The sequence below is a fragment of the Delphinus delphis genome, chromosome 10 (assembly GCF_949987515.2).
Source record: "Delphinus delphis chromosome 10, mDelDel1.2, whole genome shotgun sequence".
In the NCBI taxonomy this organism is placed as follows: Eukaryota; Metazoa; Chordata; class Mammalia; order Artiodactyla; family Delphinidae; genus Delphinus; species Delphinus delphis.
Genome location: NC_082692.2, coordinates 2,038,005 through 2,056,286, shown reverse-complemented (window position 1 = coordinate 2,056,286; position 18,282 = coordinate 2,038,005). Strand labels below are relative to the sequence as shown.

The 18,282-nt window shown below is 52.3% G+C and overlaps 1 protein-coding gene across 5 annotated transcripts; it reads right to left on the bottom strand.

Annotated features, from left to right (window-relative positions):
• Positions 1–1,850: 1,850 nt before the first annotated feature.
• On the bottom strand, positions 1,851–17,449 carry NQO2 (N-ribosyldihydronicotinamide:quinone dehydrogenase 2). 5 transcript variants are annotated; one of them, XM_060023731.2, is made up of 8 exons: positions 17,206–17,406; positions 15,971–16,113; positions 15,731–15,755; positions 14,291–14,455; positions 6,926–7,056; positions 4,657–4,770; positions 3,648–3,749; positions 1,851–2,085 (listed from the first exon to the last, which is right to left on the bottom strand). In XM_060023731.2, exons 4-8 carry the CDS (start codon positions 14,328–14,330, stop codon positions 1,909–1,911), a joined length of 564 nt encoding a protein of 187 aa, XP_059879714.1. In that variant the 5' UTR covers positions 14,331–14,455; positions 15,731–15,755; positions 15,971–16,113; positions 17,206–17,406; the 3' UTR covers positions 1,851–1,908. The 5 variants fall into 5 exon arrangements, with proteins under 5 accessions (XP_059879714.1, XP_059879710.1, XP_059879709.1 ...); XM_060023727.1 differs by lacking the exon at positions 15,731–15,755 and having other exon boundaries at positions 17,309–17,449; XM_060023726.2 differs by lacking the exon at positions 15,731–15,755 and having other exon boundaries at positions 17,206–17,408.
• Between the last annotated feature and the right edge of the window lie 833 nt (positions 17,450–18,282).

The following is an 18,282-nucleotide window of genomic DNA, read 5'->3' as shown; positions in this document are numbered from 1 at the left end:
TTTTACTTTTGGTTTCCAACTGTACCTTGCTAGTATATAGAAATACAGTTTGCCTTTGCTGGTTGACCTTGTATCTTGTGACCTTGCTAAACTCTCTTATTAGTTCTAGACCATCTTTTCTGTGGATCTTTGAAATTTTCTATGTAGACAATCATATAATCTGCAAACAGTGGCAGTTTTAGTTTTTCCTTTCCAGTACGTGCACTGACTAGTTCTTCCTGTGTGATGTGGGACAGGGGTGGTGGAAGTGGACATCCTTGCTCTAGTCCTTATTTTATCAGAAAAGTTTAACATTAGCTGTAGGTTTTTAGATGCTCTCTATCAGGTTGGGGACATTTCTTCCAACCCAAGTTTGCTGAGAAGGTATTGTTTTTGCTTTTCAAGAATGGCTTTGGAGGTGACCCTGAGAAGGAATCTGAGGAGGACAGCCCCAAAAAGGGTCTGAGGAGGATGGAAGAAAGAGAATCTGAGGACTGTTCTGAAAAAGTCTGAAGAAAGTGGCGTCAAAAAGGAGTCAGAGGGCTTCCCCGGTGGCACAGTGGTTGAGAGTCTGCCTGCCGATGCAGGGGACGCGGGTTCGTGCCCTGGTCCGGGAGGATCCCACATGCCGCGGAGCGGCTGAGCCTGCGCGTCCGGAGCCTGTGCTCTGTAACGGGAGAGGCCACAACAGTGAGAGGCCCGCGTACAGCAAAAAAAAAAAAAAAAAAAAAAAAGAGTCAGAAAGAAATGACCCTGAGAGATCAGATGCTGATTTGAGGATAACAGCTCTGAGTGAGGGAAGGTTCAGATGAAAGGAAGAGGATGCACACGAAATACTATCTGGTGGCGACTTCCCTGGTGGCACAGTGGACACGACTCCGTGCTCCCAAAGCAGGGAGCCCAGGTTCAATCCCTGGTCAGGGAATTAGATCCCACACGCCACAACTAAGAGTTCGCAGGTCACAACTAAGGAGCCTGCAAGCCGCAACTAAGACCTGGTGCAACCAAAGATAAATAAGTAAATATTAAAAAAAAAACAAAAAGAAATACTATCAGGTGATGCATTAGGTGAAAAAGAGAAGAAAGAAAATGAGGATGGAAAAGGGTCTGAAGATGGTGGGGGGGTGGAGGGGCGGGGGAGGGGGAGAGGAAGGTGAAAGGTGTGTGACGAGGGGGATCCAGCGGGAAGCTGGGACAGTCTGATGGGGGCGGGGCTGGGATACTAAGCAGAAGGGCCCTGACCCCAGGCAGCTGCTCTGTCCTGGGCAGTGACGATGACCGTGACGATGGGGGGAGGGGGTGGGGGGAAGGGATCTAATTCCTCAAACCTGCTTTGGGGGAGACACTCCACCTACACGTGCCCACACCTTGAGGTTACTGTCAGTCGTGTTCCCCGAGCTCGCACACACTGACAGGATGCCTTCTCACTACTGCTTGGAAACCTCGTTGTCACGGGCACGCAGGGATTGTAAAACTATGTTAAGTGGCTGATCAATTAAAACTTCACAGTCATGATGCAAGTTAAAAAAAAAAAAAAAAAAAAAAAGATGGAAGAAGTAAGTCCAAACAGAGCACTCAAACACGAGCTGTGAACAGACTTCACTTTTCTATGCAAAGAGAAATTCAAGTTGAGTTATGGAATTAAACAAAACAAAACCTAACAAATCCAGTTCCAAGCCAGAACTACAGAAAAACACCACTACCCATGAAGGCTGAAGACAGGGAGATGGAAAAATATTAGAAATGAAAAGAAAGCCTGGGAGAATACGGACATCTGTCAGGAGAGAATCCGGGACAACCAGCGGGTGACGGGAGCCGCGAGTCGGCCTACAGGACCCTGGAGACGCAGTCACATCACCCCACACACCTGCTGCTCTGTTGTGCCGTCGTTTATTACACACACCAGCACCTCCCAGCGTGGCCCCGAGGTCACTGCCCGAAGTACCAGGGGGGTGAGCAGGGGATGGGCTCCTCGTTCCAGATGGTCTTCAGCCTCTGCGCCCAGGAGGCCACCATCCCCTTTCTTTCTTCTTCTGATGCATATTCAGGAGCAAAACTGATATGAGGGGCAAGGACTTTAAATCCACAGAAGTGCAGCGTGCCGTGCTATAGCCGCAAAGAAAGGAGAGCGATGAGAAGCCGCCCTGCACATGCCATCCGTTCAGTCACCAAAGGGGACAGAACACCTTTCATGCTACCAGTTAATCGAAAACAACGGAACTGCCCCAGAACCTCAGGACACGGCCGCTACCAGGGAGGTGAAGAGTGCTGGGCAGCGGCAAGTTCCAAATTCTACTCTGATAACTGACATTAATCTTTAATCTCTGCTGTTGAGTCAGACACTGAAGTTTAGGTTTTGACTGGTTAGGCAAGTTATGGCAAGTCATGTGATGGAATATTCTAGAATGAGGTTATTTTAGCTACAATGTGCCACCATGGAAGGCTGTTCAAGATATGCATTAAATGTAAACAGCAAGAAGAAACGTGAAGCAGTATTTGTGGCACACGGTTTATGTAAAAAGATAAACATGATAAGCCTAATCATTAAAAGTATATATTTAAAAATATATATGGGCTGTAAAGAAATACATCAAATCATTCAAAGTGATTATTTTTAAGGGAGAAATTAAGGGGACTATTTTTGTATTTTCTAATCTCACTTTTTTCTATGATATGTACTTCTGCAAACTGAAATAAAGGTGAAGATTTTTTAAAAGCAAGAATTTAGGCCTGGCTAATGGCACCTAAGAGGCCCCTCGGCCTCTGCAGAGGAAGCTCGGGCTTCTGCAGCTGAGCATCACTACATGGAACGACTATCCCGTCTCCTTTCAGAGATCGTTCTTCTAGAAATATCACTGTCCTCCGTCTGCACTCCTTCCCTAAACCCACACCCTGTCCAGGCCTGCCCCATCAGGTGGGTGGGAGGCCGGGACCCACGCCACCGCCTGCATTTCTAAAGCGCACGAACCCTTAGCTACGTGATCCCTTCCGAGCTCAACACACACCCCTAACGACCTAGATGGGCAGCTTCCATGCAGGTCTCTGGGTCTCCCAGGAGTTCCCTACAGCACAGGGGGGCTGGGACAGGGCCCCCAGCTCCCTTCCTCGGCTCTGCCCCTCACCAGGGCACTTCCGCTGACCGCCGTCCTCGCCAACCCCGGGCCCAGGGCGCAGAGGCAGCCCAGCGTCCACCTGGGAGCGCGGCCCGGAGCTGAGTCCCGGGCTCCTGGAGGCGGGGTGGGCTCTGGGGAGGCGCCCAGCCGCTGGCTCCATGGAAACATGCCCACTCACAAGGCTGCCGGTTGCGGGCCGGGGAGCCTTTTGCCAGGGTTCCAGGCGATGCTGCCTCGGGAAGCAGAGCCGGAGTGTGGATGGCTCTGCCCTCCCGAATCGTGACACACACGGGCCACCGTGGGGCTCCTGTGTGCCCCAGAGCACACCAGCCAACTAGGTTTGGCCTGGCCTCTAACCAAACGATGGCAGAGGCTATCCTGATAACACGTGTTTCCTCACTGGCCAGCCTTTCCAGTGCTGCCAAGTAAATCAGGAAAGAGGGCAGAGGCTGTCCCTTCCTGAACCCAGGGAAGTCCGAACGGTCTGGCCTCCAGGCCTATGTCACACCTCACTTGTGCCAGGGGAGGTGCGGCTCAGGGAAGGGTGTGGCGTACCTGGAGGGGCCACAGGAAGTATCGGAAGTCTCCGTTGGCTCCAGTTTTCCAGTACATGTCGGCCGTGCCGCCCGTGGTTATGGACAGGATGGCCAGTTTACCCTGAGGAGGACACAGCACACGCTCTGGTGGGACCCCAGAGGACAGGGTAGTAAAGGCCACTGTGACTCCAGCCCAGAGGTTTCTAACGACCGGGAGGGAAAACCCGAGGCCAGCTCCCCTGCACCCTTCCCTGATGGAAAGACACACATTCCCATCTCCGTCCAGCCCAACTGCAGGTGACAGCTACATCAAATGGAGAGAGCAGGGGACAACCAGAGGAACGGATGGGGTGCACACAGAGCTGACAGGTCCCGGGGGTGGTGGAGAGTAGGCTTCAGGGACGCAGGGGAGGAGTGGATGAGGCGGAGGCCAGACCCTGGAGCGGCTGGGAGGGCAAATGGTACCGCCCGCAGTGCCCGGCTCCTGGGGCCACTCAGCAAAGGGTGGCATCTTTTCACGGTCCGAGACGGATCTCATGACTCAGTGTTTTCTTTATATGCACTTATTTTCTGAGGATCTCAGAATTAAAAATGTCATTTGTTTTAGTGGGAAATCCATAGCTACCACGTCCTATGCACCTGCCAGGTTCCCCGCAACCTCTTCCCTGGGGGCAAGGCATTATCCTGTTTTCAAGGTGGTTACATGACGCTCAGAGGTGAACCGGTGCGTGGCCAGTGATGAGCCCGCATCGTGGAGCAGGTGCCCCTCGGCAGCCGTCCCCAGGCCACCCTGGCTGAGCACACAGACAGACGTGGACGCTCTGTGTTCCTTACTGGAAGAAAAGCCCATGACCTCGGGAGCGACACTTTCTCGCCCATGTAACCACACGGGGCCTTACACACGGTTGGCGCTCAGTGTTTGGTTAAAAAATGCAAACTAGGAGTGACTTGCTGAGACGCCCCCTCCATCCCCGATGGTGAGACGCCCCCTCCATCCCCGATGGACGCCGCCCCTCATCCGGCCGTACCTTGAGGAGGCCGTCGTCGTAGAATCCCGGGATGTCGAAGGCAAAGCCCTGGCACAGCACCCTGTCCATCCAGCCCTTCAGGACAGCCGGCACGCTGAACCAGTACAGCGGGAACTGCAAGTGGAACAGGCAGGGAGCGCTGGGGTCACTTCCGCATTCCTCTGCCTGGGGGTTCAGGGGAGCCTCCTCCCCGGCCCGGGCAGGCAGATGTCACCAACACGATGGGGAGGCTTCTCCCCCTTCTCTTAGGCGCGCGGTGTGGCGGTGACGGCTGGCGGGGCGGGCAGAGCCGACAGCGTCCTGGTCCCTGTCACAGGTGGCTCTGCGTCCCCCGTGACGGCCTCCAACTGCTTGCCCCTGACTGAGTGGGCCGGGAGGTGCTGACCCCCAGCCACGGGGCCAGAGGGAGGGTGTGGGAAAGAGTTTGCCCGTTTCCCCACCTGGGGATGAGACACGGCATCTGGGAGTCGGGCTGGGGTAGGTTATGAGAAGTCTGATCCTCAGATTCCACACACCAGCAGCACGGTCTTCCTGGAGTCCACTCCCGTTAGGGTTAGAAGCCCTAACACCATATCCAACAATATCAATGAAAAGAGATGAACACGTGCAATAACCTGTTACCAAAGCTAGAAGGAAGCCCGTGTTTCACGTGCTTTCACTATGAATCTAACTCAGGACTTGGCACTGAAATCCCAGCTCCACAACCTACTGCTGTGTGACGTTGGCAAGTTACTTAACCTCTCTGGGCCTCCTTAGCCTGATTTGCAAATCATTCACAGCACTGTGGTGAGGGTTCAATGACACATCACAGTGCTCAGAACAGGGTAAATGCTCAGTGAGTGGTGAGCTATGGTCATAGTAGCAGTGATCGTGGTGAATGACATTTTTATCAGTGTTGAGCAAAAAAAAAATAAACATATATGCAGAGGCTCTGGGCAGAGTACGGGAAAAGGGGTGGGGTGGGGAAAAAACAAGTGAAAAGAGGCAGAGTAAAGAAAGACTCTCACAGAAGGAACAGGCCTCGGCAGGTGTTCACCTTCCAGTTACAGGAGAGGCGGAGGGGGGAAGCCTCGGGCTCCGTGTGCTCAGCCGGGAGCCGCAGCGAAGGGGAGACAGAGCTGCGTGGGGTTCTGCTCGGACCAGGGGCCGGACTGCTGGGCATCGTCACACGTCTGCACGGTCCTGCGTGACTACCAGCGTGCCGGTGGGGAGCCGCGGGCACTCGGGTGTGAGGAGGATGGAAGCACGGCCGCACTTGGACCACACCCGGAGTCAAGGTCGTGGGGAGGCAGACGCGGGGCGGGGCGACGCGGGGCGGGGCGACGCGGGCGGGGCAGACGCGGGGCGGGCGGGGCAGACGCGGGGCGGGCGCGGGGCTGCCGCCTCCGCGTGCACGGGTGTAGTCTACGGGGTGTTTCTGCGCTGTGTCTGGAAGCTGGCTCTGCGCCCACCGCAAGGGTGGTCCTGTTCTCCCGCCCACGTCCCGCCCCTCAGCAGGTTGGAAAACAGAGACGATGTGGACCCAGGAGATCCCTTCCTGGGAGGCTGGATCTAGTGACGTGGGGCAGAGGCAGAGCGGCCAGATCGGAGAGAAGCAGCTGCCATGGGGAAGGGAACAGACACCCCACACCCCGTGCCACTGCCCTGAGGCCCGCCACGGCCTGTCCTCGGGTTTCTGGGACCCAAGCGATCAGGACCCTTTCGATAAATCCCCTTCTCTCCTGGCCTGACTTGGATTTCTATCCACCCAACGACTCCCCAAAAGCACATTTACTCTGATGCCATGATGCCCGCCTGGCTGGCCGTGGACGTAGCGTCCTGGGCAGCTCTCGTGCAGTGAAGCCTGCCTGGGACAAAGGTGAGTGCGCACCAGGTGAGGGTGGGGGGTGAGGCCACCCACGGGGCTTGACGACCAGGATACTTAAGGCAGCAGTTGCATCTGGCCTAAATTACTCTGACAAACACCCACGCAGACAAACTGGTTTCCATGCAGCCCAGCACCTCCCGGGCTGGGGATCAGAGAACGAAGGCAGCACCGTCTGCAGGGTCAGACGTTTCGGGACCCACAGGCTAAAGGGAAATCCCTGCTGTTTACTTGGGGGCCAGGATCTGAACGGGTGGTATGGGCTCCCTGGGTCTCCGGACCCAACGAGACAGAAGTAAGCGTGCAGATCGTAGCACCACCGCCAGGAGCGTGAACTCAGTACCGGGAAAGACCCTGCACACAGGACAAACCAAATTCGTTACCATAATCTGAGGGGAACCAAACCTGAAACATCACTAGGTCGGCCTCCTGGACCTTCTTCTGCTCCGCGATTATGTCGCTGGTCAGAGACCTCTTCTTCCAGGCCTCGTACGCTTCCACACCGTAGCTGAAGAACTCGGGGCGGGAGAGGGCGCCTGGAAGAACAGGACAGGGGTTCTCACGCAGGGGCAGCCGCGGCCCATCCCGCCAATCCCACCAGCGCCACTGCTGCCTGGACGTCACTCCCCACCCCCGGCAGGTCACCGGGCAGTCACGGAGACCTGAGCACGCGCCAGGCCCTGGGGTCAGACTGTGGACGCAAAGAGAGCAAGCTATGTCCTGACCTTCTCCTAAGGGACTCACAGGCCGGTAGGAGATGTGGATGAGCAACCACACGGTAACACACAGAACACGACCACGCAGCTTGCTAGGTGTAACGTTACGGCAGACGGGCCTCACACCCCACGGCCCAGAAGCAGCGGGCCTCACTCTGCGCATGTAACAAGCGCTGCAGCTCTGCGGGGGCGGGTCAGGAGCGCACCCTGGGGATGAGTCAGGGTTCTGACGATGGAGTAGGAGTTTCGGGCAGCCAGGAGAAGCAGGGGACCTTCTGGGCAGAAGACGCAGACGGGACAACTTGGCCAGCCCAGGAGTGGGCCACTGGGAGCACAGCCGAGGACCTGCGGTGAGAGGCCGGGAGGCCCGCAGGTGATGTGACTGCAGGAATGGACCAGGGCTTGTGAGCCCGGCCGAGGGGCTTAAGCTTCTCCTGCACACAGGGGTCTGCTCCCCATGTATATAGTGAACGCTCCAATTCAGCTCTGGAAAAGCTCACTGTGGCCTCAGCGATTCAGGAGAAGGCCTGGTAGGGGAGAGGCTCAGGCAGCAGCAGCAGGGGTGGGGAGGGGTTGGGCTGGAACCTGCAGCACCTAACCCTAACCCCTGACCCTAACTCCTGACCCTAACCCCAAAGCCCTAACCCCTAACCCTAAACCCTGACCCCTAACCCCTGACCCCAACCCTAACCCCTAACCCCCAACCCTAACCCTCTAACCCTAACCCTTAACCCTGACCCCCAACCCTAACCCTCTAACCCTAACCCCAACCCTATCCCCGACCCCCAACCCTAACCCTCTAACCCTAACCCGACCCTAACCCCGACCCCAACCCTAACCCTGACCCCCTAACCCTAACCCCCTAACCCTAACCCTCTAACCCTAACCCTCTAACCCTAACCCGACCCTAACCCCGACCCCAACCCTAACCCTGACCCCCTAACCCTCTAACCCTAACCCTCTAACCCTAATCCTCTAACCCTAACCCTTAACCCTGACCCCCAACCCTAACCCTAACCCTATCCCCGACCCTCAACCCTAACCCTCTAACCCTAACCCGACCCTAACCCCGACCCCAACCCTAACCCTAACCCCTAACCCTAACCCTCTAACTCTAACCCCTAACCCTGACCCCCTAACCCTAACCCCCAACCCTAACCCTCTAACCCTAACCCGACCCCAACCGTAACCCTAACCCTCTAACCCTAACTCTCGACAACTAGGCTGAGAGCCAAGTTAACACTTTGATGTAGGCCTTCAGTGGGTTCTCTTCAAGCATCATGACTCACCCAACCGCACTGATCAGTGTTAACAACAGTCACCAGTGGCTGAGGATCCCCACGTACCACTGCTCTGCAGCATCACCTTTCTATGTTCGTAACAACCCGACAGGCTGGGTAATTCCCAACCGACCAGAGAGGAGATGAAGGCTGAGGGCCGAGCTCAAGGCCACGGGTCCCACACGGCAGCAGAGGGGACGACGGGAGGCCCAGGTGCGGCCCCTGCAGCACGCGGCCTGCAGAGGAGCCCAAGGAGAGGCCAGCCCTTCAGCAGCCACAGCTGAGAACATGCCAGGGCTCTGCTTCCTCCCTCAGCCTCCCCGGGGTTCATTTTCATTCAAAGCACCTGTTGGGACCCTTCTGTGCATGAGGTTCTGTACCGACCAGAGACCCTGAGCAGGAGAGCCTGTGTCTCAGGCAGGCTGCCGCCCACCGGGTGTGGAGCCCACAGAGGACACGGGGTGCTTCTGATAATGGTGAACGGACAATAAAATGTGCATGGGCCACGTGTACTCTAGATAAAAGTAAATATCAAAGCAAAGGTATCCAAATGTCATGGGAAAATGAGAATATTTTTATAAGTGAGGATATGGAGAGGACTTTCTTAGTAAGACAGGAAGTCCAGAGCCATGGAAACATACTGGCTCAGCTTGAAACGAAAGCTGGAGACAAAGTAAGCCTAAGTCAACAGGGGAACTGGTAAGTTACAGCAGGTGCCGCGAAGTACCCTGCAGTCATAGAGAGGCTCCCGGAAGCTCTAGTGAATCAAGCAAATCCCCACTTCCGCCTGTACTGGAGAGTCTAAGCTCCACACAGACACACATTTTGTCGATATTTGTAAGACCTACAACGATCCACACCACAAAGCTCCGCCTGCTTGTCCCTGGGGGCCATGCGGGACCAGGAGGGCATGTGAAGGGCTTGTTGTTTCCACCCTCTGCCCACCTGTTCACCACATTTAAGATACTTTATACAAAGAACCTGTGTCACCCGATTCACTGAAAACCAGTGGCTCCCCCACATAATCCTCTATCTCCCCAGTCCCTGCTTTGCTGTTCGCTCAGTGAAAAGAATGTTTGGTTTATTAAAAGGGAATAGACAGGGACCTCTCCGGTGGTCCAGTGGGTAAGACTCCATGCTCCCAATGCAGGGGGCTCGGGTTCGATCCCTGGTCAGGGAATCAGATCCCACATGCCACAACTAAGACCCCGCGCAGCCAAAATAAATAAATATTGTTTTTTTTAAAAAAGGGAAGGGCTCCCCTGGTGGCGCAGTGGTTGAGAATCTGCCTGCCAATGCAGGGGACACAGGTTCGAGCCCCGGTCCGGGAAGATCCCACATGCCGCGAAGCAACTGAGCCTGTGCTCCACAACTACTGATCCTGCGCTCTAGAGCCCGCGAGCCACAACTACTGAGCCTGCGCACTGCAACTACAGAAGCCTGCATGCCTAGAGCCTGTACTCTGCAACAAGAGAAGCCACCGCAATGAGAAGCCCCCGCTCGCCGCAACTAGAGGAAGCCCGCGCGCAGCAACGCAGACGCAACGCAGCCAAAAAAATAAATCAATAAAAAAAATTTTTAAAAAAAAAGGGAAGACAAAGACAAGGATGTCAGCTATCACCATCAGCACTAAATACTAAATCTGGGGATCTTGTTAACCCAACTGCAAACAGAAGGAAATTAAAGGTAATTAATTTAAAATTAAAATTCCTGGAAAACCACAGGTGAAATTATCATTATTTGCAGATGATCTGACTGTGTATCAGGAAAGCCCCAGAGGATCAGCTGAAAACTACAAACAGTAAGAAAATTAGTAGCAGCCACATACACGCACACACAGATGAGTCCTCTTCACGTGGAGCAGGGGTCCCCAACCCCCTGGCCGCGGACTGGTACCGGTCCTCGGCCTGTTAGTAACTGGGCTGCACAGCAGGAGGTGAGCGGCGGGCGAGGGAGAGAAGCTTCATCTGCATTTACAGCTGCTCCCCATGGCCCGCATCACCGCCTGAACCATCCCTCGCCCCAGTCCATGGAAACACTGTCTTCCACGAGACCCAGCCCTGGTGTCATAAGGCCGGGGACCTGCTGACACAGAGGAGCAAAACCCAGTTAGTAAGAATTACGTGAGATCTGCATGAAGAAAACCCGTAAACAGACCTGGAAGGCTGTAAGAGCCCACGAGCAAATGAGGAGCCATGCCTGTCACTGGGACACAAAGAACTTCACGAGGCTGAGTCGTCTGTAAACTTAATGGGACCTCAATGAAGAGATCTGTTAGTGTCCTTCATCAGATGAATGGATAAAGATGTGGCACATATGTACAATGGAATATGACTCAGCCATAAAAAGAAACGAAATTGAGTTATCTGTAGTGAGGTGGATGGACCCAGAGTCTGTCATACAGAGTGAAATAAGTCAGAAAGAGAAGGACAAATACCATATGCTAACACATATATATATGGAATCTAAGGAAAAAAAAGAAAAAAAAGGTCATGAAGAACCCAGGGGTAAGATGGGAATAAAGACACAGACCTACAAGAGAATGGACTTGAGGACACAGGGAGGGGAAGGGTAAGCTGTGACAAAGTGAGAGAGTGGCATGGACATATGTACACTACCAAACGTAAAATAGCTAGCGGGAAGCAGCCGCATAGCACAGGGAGATCAGCTCGGTGCTCTGTGACCACCTAGAGGGGTGGGATAGGGAGGGTGGGAGGGAGATGCAAGAGGGAGGGGATATGGGGACATATGTATATGTGTAACTGATTCACTTCGTTATAAAGCAGAAACTAACACACCATTGTAAAGCAATTATACTCCAATCAAGATGTTAAAAAAAAGATCATCTGTTACCTTTTGAATCTTGCCAGCCAAAGGTTAGCACTTGCCATCTGCCTCTACAAGGATTAAGTCACAAACTGCTGTGACCACTGACCTTCAACACGCCCTGAAAGGGGTTCAGGGTGGAGATCAGGAATGAGGCGCCCCGTGCTCCCGGAAAACCTGGCAGAACAGGTCTTCAGAGAGTTAGATCTTTCCCGGAGAAGAGTTTATGAGCCCAATTCTTGCATCTCTTCGTATCTAGAAAAGCACTAACGTCACTAATGGAGACGTGTGCTCCTCGTGACCAGCAGCAACCTTCTGCCGAACTGTGTGCTCAACTGCACGCACCCCCTTCACCAAATTCACACATATCCTGACTTCCCCCCACTACCTCTTCGGAGCAGTTCCTCAGAGCTCTCGGAGAGGCTGCCTCCTGGGCTATAGTCCTCATTTTGCCCCAAAAGAAACTTAACTCACAACCCTCATGTTGTGCATTTTTTTTTCAGTCGACAATCTGGAAAGCTAATTCAAAAGATTTTATGGAAAAGTAAAACTAGTCAGAAAAAAATAGAAAATAAGACAAGTGAGGGTGACCTAACTCTATCAGATATTAAATAAATTATTTGCCAAAATAATTAAAGCCATGTGGTACTGAGTCATGGATAGGAAAACAAAAGCAGAATACAAAGTTTAGAAGAGAATAAAACATGTGGGAATTCAGATCACAATGAAGGTGGCCTTTTAAATTGGGGCAAATAGCTGGATCATGTAATAAATGGTGATGAGCGAGCTGGGTAAGTACTTGGGGAAAACGACCCACACCTCACATCATACACCAAAGTAAATTCTGAATAGAGAACATACTTAAATTTAAAAAGTGGAGGGCTTCCCTGGTTGCGCAGTGGTTGAGAGTCCGCCTGCCGATGCAGGGGACACGGGTTCGTGCCCCGGTCCGGGAAGATCCCACATGCCACGAAGCGGCTGGGCCCGTGAGCCATGGCCACTGAGGCTGCGCGTCCGGAGCCTGTGCTCTGCAACGGGAGAGGCCACAACAGTGAGAGGCCCGCGTACCGCAAAAAAAAAAAAAAAGTGGAACCTGTCAAATACCAGAAACTATAACACCTTTAAAAAATAAGCTTAGCGTTTACATGACACAAAATACACAGGTTAAAAGCCAACTAAACAAAAGTAAATGAAATTCTGCATGAAAAAAGCCACCATAGTAAAGTCAAAACTAAAAAAAAAAAAAAAAAATAGGTAAAAATATATTTACAATTCATATACAAAACTGTATGTACTCAGGGACCATTTTTCCACCTGTCAGACTGGCAATTATCAAAAAATTGGTTAAATGAGGAAACGAGCACTTGCAAACACTGCTGGGGGTAAACTGGTACAGCACCTACAGAAGGCAATTTGATATTAGCTACGAAAATTCAAAACGCACATTCCCTCTGACCAGCAACTCCATTCTAGATATACCAGCACAGATAGGAAAACATGTATGGCCGTGACCGTGTGCTGCAGCTCTGTTATCACAGCAAAAGTGAGAAACAACCAAAAATGCCCACTAGTGGCAGCTACTCAAACCATGGCTCCTCCATACAATGGGGGACTCCGCAGCAGGAAAAAAGAAAACAACATATGTAACATGTTCCCATTTTTTAAAAAGCGCAGGGAAAATGGAGACTATGCCCTTAATTGTTTTAGGTACATCCAGAGATAGCGCAGACTCACTCCAGAAAGATGCACAGGTAATGGGTGACACTGGTTTCCTTGGGGGCAGAGGAACCGGGTGGCCGGGGACGGGGGAAAGGACTTGCCCTGAGGCCTTTTTGACTTGAGAACTCTCCATCATGTGCAATGATAAGCTTTGTTTTCAAACTTGTTATAATTAAAAAAATTACAAAGAAGGCAAAATCCCCCAAACAATCTGATTTAAAAATGGGCAGAGGATCTGAACAGACATCTTTCTGAAGAAAACACACAGATGGCCAACAGGCACGTGAAAAGATGCTCGACATCATAATCATCAGGGATGCAAATCAAAAGCACAGTGAGATGTCACTTCACACCGGTCAGAATGGCTATCGTCAAAAAGACAAGAGACAACAAGCGCGGGTGAGGATGTAGAAAAAAGGGGACCCTCGTGCACTGTTGGTGGGAATGCGACGTGCAAGCCACTGTGGAGGACAGTGCAGAGGTTTCCTCCCCAAGATTAAAAGTAGAGCCACTATCCAGCAATCCCACTTCTGGGTATCTACCCAAAGAAAAGCGACACAGTAACTCACAAAGATATCTGCACCCCTGTTCACTGAAGCGTTATTCACAACAGCCAAGATACGAAAACAACCTAAATGCCCATCAATGGATGAAGAAAAGGTGATATATAAACACAATGGAATATCATTCAGCCACAAAGAAAGAAACCTTGCCGTTTGCAGCAAGATGGATGGACTTGGAGGGTATCATGCTAAGTGAAATAAGTCAGGCAGAAAAAGACAAATACTGTATGATCTCACTTATATGCGGAATCTTAAAAAACAAAACAAAAAAATAACTGAGCTCGTGAATACAGAAAACAGATTGGTGGCTGCCTGGGGCAGGGGCTGGAGGGTGTGCGTAATACAGGTAGAGAGAGCCGAAAGAGCAAACTTTCAGTTACAAATGACTGAGTCATGGGGATGTCACACACAGCACGGCGACTACAGTTAGGACGCTGCATATATGAAGGAGCGGACCTTGAAAGCTCTCATCAAGAGGGGAGAAAAGTGAAATTGTGTGGTGACGAATGTTAACTGGACTTGTCATCATTTTGCAACATATACCAACATCGCATCCTTATGTTACACACCTGAAACGAATACAACGTTATGTCAATCATACCTCAGTAAGAAGACACACACAGAGAAGAAAGTTTAAAAAACCAGAGCATTTATTCCATGACTCACCAGTGATATCTCTCCTCGTGGCCCTAGGCTCAAAGTCCATGGCATAGAGATCAGAAACGGTGACGGTGCAGCCCTGCCGGCTCAGTTCCGCAACCGCCACATCCTTCAGGGACCCGTTGAAAGACCTGGGCTCTTGGTGCGCGTAGACGATGAGCACTTTCTTACCTAAATCCGGACAAGAAACCATTTCTCTTGAAGAACAATTCCTCTTTGTCAAAATGCAACAAGGACTAAGACGACAATGAAACATGTAGGTGCACCACCATGGCTGAAGCTAAGCGAGAAAGACCAACGCTTTTTATGGGTGACACGTTTAAAACAATGAGCATTTAAGAAAAATCTAACTATGTCATAGTTCATCATTACTTGAGTTTGCTAACACACAAATATACGACGAGTCAAGTTACAATTCCTCAAGAGTAACACAACTGAGTTCCTTAAAAGCCCAATCTGTTTTGGTTATCCTCCGTAAGTTTTAGCTGTGTTGCCTAATATCATAAGAAACTACTGTGACTGATCTTTTGTGCTAACCCTTTGTTGGAAGGCATCAGCCACTGACACACAGCTCTGCTTCCTTCCCCTCCATCAAAAACTGACACTTAAGACATCAAAAATCAGATCCCTAGTCCCATGGGAGAGGCAGAGCCTGCATCAAGCCCCGCTTTTGGGGGGGAGGCTGAGGGCAAGAGGCTCTAAGAAGACCAGCATTACAGGGCCTGGCCGTGTCATTAATACCAACAGCCTGTGGAGCAGTCCTTTCCTCGTTCGGAAGGTTCTGTGAGCTTAGGTACCGAAGGCAGCTGTGGGGATTTGTTTAAGTCTTTCCTGGGAACGTCTGAGACCAAAATGTTTAAACTCTTGTTTTATATTATTCTCTTTAGGCCCTTAAGGAGAAAATATAAACGTCAGTTGGAAGCAAACAACTCTGGGGCATTCAGCTGAGTGTAAAGGTTGAATCCCACAAGTGAAATTAATGATTAACAGTTTTATTTTAACCTCTCAGACTCATCTGTCATAAAGGAACTCTACTTGGTGACTTAAAAGGAAAAAGGATACACACGAACTGGGGAGAGTGTTGCCTCCCAGGAGCTATTTCACGAGGTTTGGAGACGTTTCTGGCTGTCACTTCTAGAGGGAGGCAAGGCTGGCATACGGGAGACAGAGCCCAAGGCTGCTGCTAAACATCCTACAGGTACAGACAGGTCCCACAACACAGGGCGATCTAGCCCCAGAGGTCAGCAGTGCCAAGGCTGACAAACGCTAACGGACAACGCGACGTGTGAAATAACGCGAACGTGTATGTTCTGAAATGAAAGGGTTTTCATCTTTTGTTGAAATAAAGAGATGTCACAGAATGGGATGGGTGTGCGTCGTGCTGAATCTTTAACCGTTGTAACTCTTGGGGCTCATTCACTCAATATCTATTTATTGAGCACCTACTATGTCCTGGTGGTCATCCCAGAGGCTGGAGGCAAAGCAAAGACAGGATAAGCATTAGATTTTGATGGGGCTGAAGTGGACAGTAAGAAAACACAAAACGAGAGAATTCCAGATAGCAGTGCACATTATAAACAAGTTTTATACACTTCAGTGCTGTCTGGAGTTTTTATAACAAGGTATTCAATTTCTAACTAAAATTTTAATTTAAAAAAGCTTAACTCCCCCATGGCTAATAGTCACCTGCCATATTCTAGAAGATGGGTATTTTTCTCTCCGGATGCTGCCAAGAGGAGGGTCTGCAGTGAACTCTGGGCACAGAAGGACTGCGTGTGGTGGGGCCTGGGCTCTCAGGCACAATCACTCTCCTCAGTGACCCCAACAATCTAGAAGAGAAAACAAACACTGAGGGGCAGGGGGAGAGGTCGAGGCACAGCCACAGACAGGTTCAGGCAGAGGGAAGAGCGAGGGTAAGGCGCGCGGTGGGAGTGGAAGCCAGGTGTTCAAGGAAGCCTGTATGAGGCAGCTGGGGTTAAAACAGAGCGCTGGGTGGTGGGAGATTCGGTCCAAGAGATGGGTGGGTCTGCAGGACAGGGGCAAAGACTTTACCCTGAGCCTAAAAGAAAGCCATTGGAGCATGTTATGCAGGAGAGTGATGGGACCTGATCATCTCGGACAGGTCAGCAGTGTCACTCCAGACTCAGGGAACACCTCATCCTGAGATCCCTAGGGCCAGGGCCCAAAGACATTTTGGTTTGGTTAAAAACCATTTAATTTTAATGCCTACAGCAGGGCATGCATTCCCCTCTTGCTTTGCTGGGCCCAGTTTACCTATTTACATCACCCGCCAGGCCCCTGGAGGCCACTGAGTTTCTGACTCCCGCTCTGGTCAATTCTCCTAGTTGTACAGAATAAGAAACTGAGGCCCCAGAAGTCGGCTACTAGCCCAACACTTTCCCCACTGACCTTCCCTACCTACTGCCCCTGCACAGCAGGGGTACTTTCCCCTTCCTCAGAAATTAATACACTTACCAGGTCAACAGGAAAAAAGAGCCACGTGGTTGTTAAACTCTATATATCACATCAAATGGGCTGATAATTTGATGTACATTACTTCATCCTAATCTCTGCGACCGTTTCTCTCTTCCTACATTTGTGTTCTTTCCATCCCCCCTAGAACTAGAAATAGCCGTGCAGGCAGCATACACTGAGTACACGTTTCTCTTCTCGAATTTCTCTGGCTGAAAATCTCAGGGACTAAAGTTAAAGAAGCTGAGTTCCAGGGCCTGGTACAGACTGGACGGTACGCGGGGCAGAGGCCGAGCCGGAACCAGGCCGGGTCACCGCGACGCCCACTCGCTGACCCCAGGCTGCCCACTTCCCGTCTGCAACTGGGGTCGGCGCAGCCCGAGTCCAGGGCGGAGGGCAGCGGCTGATGGCAGCGAAGGGCCTGCTCACCCTGTGCCCCAGCCTCGTACCTGCAGAAGAGGAGCCTCGGGCACGCGGGGAGTGGGAACCCGCAGAGACCCTCGCCCTGGGTAGGGTCCCCAAGCCCGCTCCCCGGTGGGCGCAGACGCTCACCGCAGCCAGCGCCCGCGCCCAGAACAAGGGCAGGACTCGGACTTCCTCCGGAAGAACGTCCGACGTCCACGACACGTTCTGGCCGCGCGGGCCACGCACTCGCAGACGTCGGCGGGCGGACGCGCTTTGCGAAGCGGACGCTGGGAGTCTGTCAACGGGGCCCCGCCCCGAGCGCAGCCCTGGCCACGCCCACGAACACCGCCCCACCTCGCCCTAGACTACGCCCCGCCCCCGAGCGCAGCCCGGCCCCTATCCCCGCCCCGCCCCCAAGCCCGACCAGTCAGGATCTCTCCCCGCACTCGGCGCCCCGCCCCTGCCCTGTCCCCGCCCCCGGGCTCTGCCCAGCGCCAGCCCGGGCCCTCGTATTCGAGCGGGACGCGGTGGCTCCGCGCGGTGGTGGCTGGAGGGATTGTAGTGCTGGGAAGATGGGGGCGCCCCTGCCCGCGCCTCACGTCTCCTCCACCCCCAGGCGGGTGTCCAGGGTAACGTCTGAAGGTCGCGGCATAACAACGATAAAAATGATGAACTATTGATGCACCCAGCAGCCTGTGCGAGTCTGCAGAGAATTATGAACGAAAAATGCCAATCCCCAAATGGTCCGTCCTGTACGATTCCATTTATGTAACATTTTCGAGATGAGAAATTCTAGAAACGGAGAACAGATAAGTGGTTGCCAGGGTTTGGGGGGTGGGTGTGATTATAAGAGGGACCTTGTGGTGATGGGAATGTTCGGTGTGTGACCGCATCCTGGTGGTGACGTTGTACTGTGGTTTGGCCAGATGTTTCTATTGGGGAGGCTGGGTAAAGAGCACATAGGATGAAGGTTCAAGGCCAAGGAGAGCCCCTAGAAGGCAGAGAGGTACAGAACCGTAGCCTGTGGATGTGTGGGCGAGGGGTGCTGGTGAGCAGTTTGGGTTAATTTTCTCCTTTTCCCCTTTTCCAGCACTTTCTGGCTTGTAACACCTAATTTGGTA

Coding starts and splice junctions, on each gene's coding strand:
- NQO2 (XM_060023727.1), bottom strand. Junction 4,771..6,925: donor CCGACCTAGTGATGTTTCAG/GTTTGGTTCCCC, acceptor TTCCACTTGCAG/TTCCCGCTGTACTGGTTCAG. Junction 2,086..3,647: donor ACTTCCTGTGGCCCCTCCAG/GTACGCCACACC, acceptor TTGCGGCTATAG/CACGGCACGCTGCACTTCTG.